The sequence below is a fragment of the Atta colombica genome, unplaced genomic scaffold (assembly GCF_001594045.1).
Source record: "Atta colombica isolate Treedump-2 unplaced genomic scaffold, Acol1.0 scaffold126, whole genome shotgun sequence".
Classification (NCBI taxonomy): domain Eukaryota; kingdom Metazoa; phylum Arthropoda; class Insecta; order Hymenoptera; family Formicidae; genus Atta; species Atta colombica.
In genome coordinates, this window is record NW_017259213.1 from 1,621,954 (window position 1) to 1,632,454 (window position 10,501).

Below are 10,501 nucleotides of genomic sequence, written 5' to 3' on the forward strand. Positions count from 1 at the left end.
CGGAATTTCAATTTCTGACGCTAACAAACATGAAATTGGAATTTTGTTATAATGCGAAACATATTCGACATATTTTCACGCCTATAATCCAGCAATGCGAAAATGTAAATGTTCTCGAAGGATCACGTTGAAGAGATAATAAGTTGCTTCAATATTTTATTTTGAAGCAACTTATTATCTATATTAAAAATATTTTATTTTGTAGCTTCGGGAATGATTTTTTTTTTTTTCGTCGAACGCGAGAGTGAATCTCATCCATTCATTTCGTATGCATTGCGTACGTTTAATAATTGCATGTAAATCAACGTGGGACTTGCACTTTCAACGAATGAATTATTTCTTTAGAAGTAATTTTTAATAGCACCTGTTTATCTCCAGGGATATGAAAGCGAGTATCATTGCTACATTTGTGCATAACTTTTGCGCGCGATCTTTTTTATCGAGGTGAAAAAAAAAGACTCATTCTATCATTTCTACCGCGAGGTTCATTATTGCGTAAAATTCGACTGAGTGACTTCGTCTCGCAGTAGACTGCAGTTTTGACCGATCGTGTGAAATTTTGACCGATGCGTAAAAACGAACGCGGCGGGCAACATTCCAGCCTCGAGCCGAAACATCGTCGCGCTTTATCGACGCGTAATAAAATCGGATGTAAAAAAAAAGAATCAACTCTACCTCCGCACAGTATCACCGCAATTTTATTTCGCGAAACATCGATGGAAAAGACATTATGTGGTTTTACTCTTATTGTTGTCGAACGTGTTTGCAGAGTGGGCCTATGATGTTGATGCGCGCTACGTTATCAAAACCATTAAAAGGAAGTCGATTCTTTAACAAAATAACAAAGACATTTCGTTGAAATGCTTGTCAACCACCGTAAAATCTTTCATGACACCGAAGACAAAAAACGTGTACGAACTTATCGCGTAAAACATTTCGCCACTATCGACTTGTTGACTGGTTGGATACAATATTGGCAGGGGGTTAACTCTTCGCGATCGAGGCGCAATTGCCATCGGCTGAAATGCGATATTCCGCGATATCGAAATCTACATGCGATTGAATTTGGCGGCTAGTTTGGTTGTATCTCGCCCGTGGCGAATCAATTTATTGGATCCTTTCTCTGTGGTACATGTGTTTGGTCCTTTGTACATAATATACGCATATGTAAGGTATTTATATCAGAATAAGGTATTGTGAGACTTGGGTTCGACATCAGCATGAGAAAAACAAGTAGCACGTTGTTGCATATCCTATATCGTATATCGATATTATTATCAATTCTATAATTAACGTAATTAATCGAAAATTATTTTTCTCCGTTTATTCTTAAATAATACAAAAAAACAATTTTTTAATAGGTAGAACGGATTGACATTTTGATCGAAGAAATATTATTTTATTATTAATAGAATAATGTTTTTAATAGAAAACTTTACTTCTCCATTTATTTTAAAATAATATAGAAATGTAGTTTGCTGATAAGTAGGATAAATTTAAATTTTGGATGAAGAAATATCGTTTTGTAGCATTATCGATTTCAATGTGTGATATAAAAGCATATTATCCTATTCTTAACTCTTATCTCCTTAATCGCACTTAACATTATTGCTGCCTTCTTTTATTTACCCTTATTTACCCTTAACTGATATATAATGATCTCACAGATCACCTTTTGTTTTATCCCTTCATTTTTCTTGTCTTTTAGCCTAGAACTTTTTCTTCTATTTTCCTCTTAATAATAATATAAATGTTTTCTTTTTAATATTTCTATCTTGCAAGTAATTATGGTAATTTAAGAAATTACGGTGTTAGTTAAAAGAGAAAAAGATACGGGCATGTTGGCTAAATATTAATTTATTCTTCTCATGGAAATTGTGTGTGCAAATATTTCGCGATATTAAATGAAAATGACATATCAAAACTTACAAAGTTAATTTAAATGTAAATAAATATTCAGAAATAATATTACGGATTAAGAATTAAGACTATATTCTTATTTGCGCGATATCGCATGCATCAAAACCGCAAAATTCGCTACGTTGTGATGATTAGGATCTTTTCCTAAATGCAATGTCCTTTGCCATGTCGTTGGAATCGTGCCATCTCTTTCGCCAAGAAATAAGATTCTCGAGTAATAAGAACCGCGGACACGCGCGCAAATGTTACATCTGCGCGGTAAATTCTCCTCTTTTCTAGATGCCTCGCGGGGGAATATTTTAACGTACGTGAGACTCTACTTCTTTTTTTTAGCGTGTCACGACGCGTCTAATTTCTCCGCAAGGACAAGGGAGAAAAGAGAAGTCTGACAGGCGTATCGTAGCACGTGCGGCCTGTTAACGACGACAAGGCGACCGGCACCAAACAGAAAGCCTATTAATAGAAGTGAGCGCCAGGGGCAAACGAACCTTCAATCTGCCGGCTTCGAGTTTGATCAGGCAGTAATCCGTCTTGCCAGCAGCCAATAGCAGCATAGCATCGGCGAGATGAGTTCGGAACCGGAAACTGATGTCAGTAGCACCCTTGGCCTCTTGAACCGGAAGATGGATGTAACTCGCCCCGTAAAACGACACTGTAAGTTTAACAAATTTAATGCATTTAAGTTGTACAAAGTGGAAGATGATGCGCGTTATTATACAGCGAACGGTTTTGTTGGTAAGCGAGAAAGAGTTGGAGGAAAGAAAGATAGGAAGATGTACTATTAACGTTGCGCAATCCTTCATTTTAATTTACGTAATGTTGTAAACGTTCTTTTTTTTACCCTCTCTTTCTTGATAATCCCAGACCGGTCTTGGAAATTGTACAGCTTTCTCGTATAGCGATGAAGGTCGTTATTACGGTTGATTTACATTTCACTCATTAATATAGTAGTAATTAAAATATGAGTTTACGAAAAAATTATAACCATTGATCGCGAATGCTCCTATTTCTACATAAAACAAGAAGTGAGGTGAATACGTTGCAGTTGGCGCGCAAGACCTCATTTTTCTTCAGTGCTGAGGAAGAGAAATTAAGTGTCACTCGAGAAGTTTTATTTCGTTCATCTGTTTCTCCGATAACTTTTGAATTGCGAGCTGAAGTGGCTTTCTTCGGGAAATTTCATATATTTATCGTACCGCGCCGTAAGCAGCGGTAAATAAGTAAATAAACTGCAATGACTATAAACGAAGATAAACAACAACTTGGTACGATTTTACAAATCTTGTGAGATAATCTTCTAACTCCATTTACTTATTTTTAAAGACAAATATTAATTTTTCAACTATGTTTCATTCCGTCACAGTAAGAAAGCATTATTAAAAAATCTAAGCATATGTGTTAGATGTACATTATTATATATAAATTCATAATATCAAATTATCTAACTTGAGTTATTTTTAATCATTTTTATAGCTCGCTACTGTTGTTTCTCAATATATCGTTAATTATAATTAAAACAATGGAGTTAATCAATTTAACTCGAGAAAATATATTAAATTAGATTAAAATCTAGTTTATTATTTACTAAATACACGTTCATAATAAATGTTATTTACTTTAAAACTAACCACAGAAATGAAATGATTTACATTTTAATACATATGGAAGTTGAAAATAACAAAATAATATTTAACTCGGATTTAATTACTGTTGCTCCTTTAATATCTAATGGTGTATGACGATTATAGTAACTTCATATAAAGAGCACTAAAAAGTACAAATGCACGAAATCGACTTAAACTTTAATTGCTCTACCGATTTCCATAACTTTGAAATCTATTTTATTTCCGTCATTTGGAAAATTCTTTCATTTCCATAAATTTTCGTATTCGATGATCATTCAGAACGTAAGTAATATACATGAAAGTAATTTTTTCACGACATTAATAGATGTAATAAAAGTTTTATTTCCGCGTGAAATCGTTTTCCTGCATTCATATCAACTGTCGTTCACATATGTCAAAACAGTCATCGTGTCGAAACAAAAGAACGATATTTCCAAATAAACGGTACTCTTGGTTAGTTCAAAGCCTTTTTTCATTTATTTATTGGTATGTTTAAACCACGGGGCAGGAGATGAAAAGTGTCACTTTTTTAGATTGACGTGTTTAGTAATCAGATAGCGAATGAAAATGGATAGGATTCTGACGATCTAAAAGCTCAGAAAGATTATAGAGACGCGCATGACAATAATTAATCGCAATATTTAGAAATATATCCCTGGATTCTAAATTTTCAAAGTCTATTATAGCGAGTATTCACTCGAGGTACTTCATTAACAAAAGCGGTAGAAGTGGACCTGGCGGCAGGTTGATGAATGGATCGTCAAAGTTCTCCGAGTCTCCCGGGTGTTTCTACGGACATCGTTTTACAGCAGTACAAATATCGCTTTTGCGGACTTAAATAAAAAGTGATAAATAGAGAATCTACGGTTAAGTCCATTAAAGTTCTCGTGGATCTCCTATTCAGATTATTACGGTTGTAAAATATTCTCGATTAATGAAAGCACGTTTCTAAAACGAGCATAAGTATAAAAGAAGCGCGTCGATGCTTCGATTGAGCCGATGAATGACCAGCTTCAATCGCTTCAAACGAGCAATGAGAAAATCCCGTATCTCGCGGCGCGTCGTCTATAGACAACATATAAAGGAATGAGCGAAGTTGCCAAGGGTTTATTTCCCACCCCCGTAAATGATCTAAAAACGCGTTCAAGTACGTGGAATAACTGCACGGACCATTAAGTACGAAGAATCTCCCTTTCTCTCTTGCTCTCTATCTCTCTATCTCTCTCTTTTCTCCCAACCATCTCCTTCACGGTTAGCCGGTGCATAGAAACATTAACGTCGACCGCAAATCGATCCTAGGTATTGCCCTCGGTGTTTTGCAGTTCATTGCACCGCGGCTTACTCAATTCGCGTTATCCACGAATCGCAATATTTGCGTATGCTCAAAGGGATGACGTAGAAGTGTTGATGCTCGTCAACTCTCTCGCATGACCCATCAAGTAACGATTCAAAGCCCCAAGCGTTTCTCGCCTAGACAAGTTAATATTTGTAAAATTGTTAACTTGAATAACAATAAAAACTTCAAAGTTGAATTTTACAAAAGAATTAAAATTACTTTTAAAAAGTTTTGAGCTCAAATAAATTTTATTTAATTTTAAATAGTCATGTTTAAACAATTGCCAATTTTTAAATGTGTATTTCATAAATTAAATTAAATTTTATAAAATTAACACAATTGAATTTTATAATTATTAATTTTAATTCAGATAAAGAGAGAATTATAATTAAGATAAAGAAAAACTTACAGAATACACAAATAAATCAGAAGGTATTCTAATAATAAATGATAAATATCTGTTTATATATCTAAAAATTTCATGTTTTAAGATCACTACACATATTTTACATATATATCTAATCTCAAATATATTGCAATATATTTGAGACATATGTTTGACAACTGTCCGTATATAGATTGTTATTCAAATCGTACACCCGATATGTATCAATCCATACGATTCGCTATGGTAATTACGATTCTCGGCGGCTATATATATGAATCGAAAATACAGATTCGATTGTTATTCGATGGGTTATTTGTTTTATAGAATTACTAAAAATCGAGATCCGCTTTTGCAGTACAAAATAGCAGGATTGTTACGTAAAAGAGATCGAGTTAATCATGCGAATACATCCGCTAGCGGTGTTCCATGAATTTCGGTCACAAAGAGGAATTTATTTTATACTAGAAAATTAAATAATAAATTGAAACTTGCTGACTCGTACGTAGAGTGTATTACGTAGTTATTTTACAAAAAGTTTATCTCTGGCGTAACATCGAAATATCATTTTGCACATTTGCGTAGATGACGGATTAGTCGAAATGAAAAATCGTGTCGCATTTTTTAACAAGTAGATCTTGTTATCGTTGAAGAGAATATTTTTTGAGATCTTGAAATTATAAACGACATAACGAATAGCTAATTCGCTGTAAGCTAATGCATTCGCGACTGTACCATTAATTATTAGGCTAAGTGAATGCATCGGTCTTTCATAATTTCAGGAATATATCTCAGATTGAATTTTCCATGTTTTCTCATTGATTATATTGTATCGAATTTCATTGAATATATCAACTGACCTGCATTCAGTATAAATAAAAATAATTGTATATATAGAATAGAATCTCTCTCAGTTCATGTTATGAAGTAGCATTTTTTAAACGAACGTTTTGCGGCTTTCGTAATTGTATTTTTCTTTACGAGCCGTACAGATTGTTCGCGTTACATCCGTACCCAAACGTAATTGACCGGCAGCTTTCGAGAAAAAGTATATAGTACATTAACGCGGGATGGTGGCCGCGGTCTCTCGCAATGTGACTGGCAAATGGAAACGACCTCGTAAGGTTTCATGGAAACTGCCGGGTATTCTACTCCCTGATGATTCTTTCAACGGATATCGAGAGTTGCATGCACGCAAAAATAAAAATTAGCAATTTACGAATCGATCATTTTAATCAATCTCAATTATCCGTCGATACTTAATTGCATCCGCGCCGTATACAATAAAAATGATTAAAAACTGTGAATGGTAGACAAGACGTATATTTTTGTCTCTCTAAGCCCTTGAAAATTAATCGTAGTCTGAAATTATTCATGAAATCCTAAAAAATAAAAGTCCTAAAAAAGTCTGAAAAAAGTCCGAAATAGGTCAAACTATATGTTTTACTTTATATTTTGACGATACTATGTAATCACTGTAATTGAGTACTTACAATAATGCTTAGATTCTTATTGGTTTTTATCTTATTGCAAAAATATTTAATTGCATTATATAATATACACTATTTTAGCGTATCTTCGCGGATATAAACCGCATGACCGGCAAAAAATATATAATAGTCGATGCGACGTGGTCATGCAACCTGAATCTCCCCCCCCCCCCCCCCCCCCCCCCCCCCCCCCCCCCCCCCCCCTCTCTCTCTCTCTCTCTCTCTCTCTCTCTCTCTCTCTCTCTCTCTCTCTCTCTTTCCACGCGTATATTTTTCGCGAGAATATGTATTGTATCCAGTCGGAACCACCGGAATGTGTAAAAACAAATGCGCGATATGCCACGCGCAACGCGGTGCGATGCGACGTCTCGCACGCGCCACGCATTAATCCAACAAACGGGAAACTGATTAGCGAGCAGCAGGTATCGCAAACTCATTTTGTTTCGGGATACAGTGAAAAATATAATTTCACGATGGATCAGCCGTGAATAATGTACAATGTATGTCACCGATCATGTTTCTTAACTATTATAGCACATGTTATTTATTGTTACATTTCGCGCATAAATTATTTAATCAGAATTTAGTGTGTAATTCCGTATACAAATAAACTATAAACCATCCGTTTAATCATTTCGAAAGTATGAACATATATATAAGTAATAGGAGCCGACAAAAGTTTTGAAAAGTTTGCAATATACATTAACACGAGTGGCGAGTGCATGGATGTATGTCGAGTATACAGATTTTATTGGTACGGAAATACGCGACACGACGTATTGATTGTTACCAGCAGCAGTAGGAAAATTTTTTTTAGAGTTCGATGGGAACGTTAACAATTTTCTATTTGTACTTGCACCATACACACGAGTACCGCGATCAGACCTCTTGTTAAATTTAGATCAATTTACTAAGGTATAGTTCTGGAAAGAGCGGTTTTATAAAAATTAATGACGCATGGATTACATGTTTCGATTACCCGGTCGAAATGTTAAACCATCGAGCATTGCACAACGATAACGGACACACCGGTAATACATACACAAGTGTACTTCGATATGTATTGCAACGGCGTATGATTTAGTAGCAAGTTATTACTTCAACGTGATTTCCGCATTCGATTATTGCAAATTGGGTAAATTTAATTAGCGAGTTTGAAAACGTTCACTTCCATTCTTCCCGCTTGCCTGATTTTTCTGTGGAGTTTTCTATATTGTAAAATGTTAAAAAATTTATTTTTTATTTTTATTATATAATTATATTTTTAACTGATTGTGCTTTTTAATAAAATATATGTTATGCTACTTTATGCTCATTAACTTTTATTATCTTTTTTTCAAGAATACAGTCTATTTGAAATAAATCTTATGCAGTACATGTAAATAATGTCGAAAAAATTTTAATGATTTACTTCGCAAAATTACAAAATAATATTTCCCAACCTCCAGCATATAGTCGCATATAACTGACTGTTCCTCGTACAAAATATCTCGCGCTCCGGTATAACGAAGGACATAATGCAAATATTTAATAATATGCGCGAAACTTTGGGATAATAACGACAGGAAGAGAATAGAAACAGCATATTCGAGTTAATCATAAAGTAATTATAAAATGTAAAAAATTGAATTTAGTAGTATACTATAATATCCTAGTATCTACAAAAGAAATATTAGCTTAAATTTCTTCTTAATGAAAGAAGATCCAAAGTCAATTGTAAGTGTAATTATTTATAGTAACGTTAGAATTATAAGAAATGCAAAACTACGGAAAGAACAATTTTTTTCTACAATATTAAAAAATTTAGCTAGATAGAGATCTAAAAATAATTTCGTTAGTCCATAAAATAATTTCGTAGGATACTCAAGCTTAATGAGCAACATTGCAAAATGTTTTGACATTCCAACAGCCAGCTTTGATCCTACATAATATTTTTAATAATGTAACAAAATTATTTCAGATCTCTATCTACACTCTTTGATATATCAAAAAAAACAGTCCGAATTTAATTTCTTTTCAGTTAAATAACATCTTAACTCCCGTATGTCAAAATGTAATCTACTAATCCATTTTTGTGATTAGTTTTAAAATAAACAACATCCATATTAACGAATTATAGACTTAATAAATAATAAATTAAAAATAAATTTTATACATTTTCTTAAGTTAAATTCATTTAATTTCATTTTTTTTTTAAGTAGAAACAGTAGTGATCTATACAAATGATTAAAAATAACTCAAACTGAATATAATTCGACATTCAACAATATATTTTTAAATACTTTAGCAAAACCGCATTTTTTCCGTGAAAAGTCCCTCTTGATAACTCTGGCAAATGAAAATTTTAAACTTTGATAAAAAAGTTTTAAACTTTAATAAAAAAAAAAATGAATCGAATTATTTAAAGCCATTCCGAATATCGATTCAAAGTGAATTGGATTTTTTTTTATATCTTCCGATTTTACATTCGCAATTATTACAAATAATTGTACATTTATCATTTCGATTCTCGCTTTCCTGTCCTCACTATTATAATTTTATATTGGAGATATTTTTCATTTATTTTATAAATTTCTATCATCGCAAGTATTGAAAAGTGGTAATTTCAACTATCCGCTGGCTATTCGCGGATTAAGGATTAAGAGACTTACGGTCGATATAATCGTTTGCGGGGGTGTTTACGAAGGGACGTCGCGCCGAATGCAACGCGGCCATAGTCTCGCGCACTATTAAAAGCGCCTGGCGATGTACGTGCGTGGCGACCATTAAACCGCTCCCGCTATAAGTAAATTCGCGGGAAGTACTCATGCCGGCGGCCATAAAAGTTAATCTTCGCCGCTCTTTCTCGCGCACGGCACTATTCTAGCCTCCCTTCATCCTCGTCCGAGAGTTGGACGATGCGGAAAGCGAAATCCGTATTTCTTTCGACGTTACTCCCGCAACCGAGGTAGATAGTATAAAACGCGGGCGCGTAGGAGAGAGATAAGAAAGAAAAGAAAGGGATACGGTAAGCAAAGGAAGGTCGCGAGTCGTGACTCTCGTGTGTCTTACCTTTTTCGTCCGTTTGGCAGTAACCCAACAGCGAGGCTGTTACCGCTAAGAACATTAGCAGTCCCATGTCGGTGAGGAACGTTGGCCTTTTCCGGTGCATCTTCTTTTATTCAACCAACCTCGTTTCGTGTCCACCTCCTCCCGCAGATTCCCCGCAGACTAGCGCGCACTCTCTCTTACAAGTTCCACTTCCACGGGGGGTGAAACAGGCAACACCGGTCTGACGAACGACCTCACGGACTGGCTCTTAAGGGATATCGATTTCACGTGACGGGGGTTACAAAACGCTATTTACGGGGCAGAGCGGGCTAAGATTCGAACGTACTTTTCCCATCCATTTCTTGCTCTCTCGTACGTCTTCCCCGTCACGCGCATCGCAGAATCTTCCTCTCTCGCTCTTTCGCTAGGCGTTTGACGTCAACGAAAGAATCACGACGACGATGGTCGAATTGAGACGCTTCACGTGAAGCGCTCGCTTATCGATCGTAGATCGGAGTGCGCAGTGCATCCGCAGGGACGTTAACGGCTGATTTAGTGGAAAAGTGTAAAACCGCCGAGTGCTCCCACGAACGTAGTCGTCGTTCTCGCGGGATAACGTATCTCCCAAAATGTGATGCGAACGGTGCGAAGGCTGGCATCTCTTTGCACGTATTCCTTTGGTCTCTCGTGCCGGTGCCGCACCGCTGCCGATTCG

The 10,501-nt window shown here is 35.4% G+C and overlaps 1 protein-coding gene across 1 annotated transcript in view; it reads right to left on the reverse strand.

Annotated features, from left to right (window-relative positions):
• Window positions 1–9,907, reverse strand: part of LOC108694906 (chondroitin sulfate proteoglycan 4) — a 43,536-nt gene extending 33,629 nt beyond the window's left edge. Inside the window, exons 1-2 of the mRNA XM_018204604.1 lie at window positions 9,808–9,907; window positions 2,409–2,572 (exon numbers count right to left, since the gene is read on the reverse strand). Of these exons, the coding sequence (XP_018060093.1) occupies window positions 2,409–2,572; window positions 9,808–9,907 (264 nt within the window). The remainder of the gene's footprint in view (window positions 1–2,408; window positions 2,573–9,807) is intronic.
• Between the last annotated feature and the right edge of the window lie 594 nt (window positions 9,908–10,501).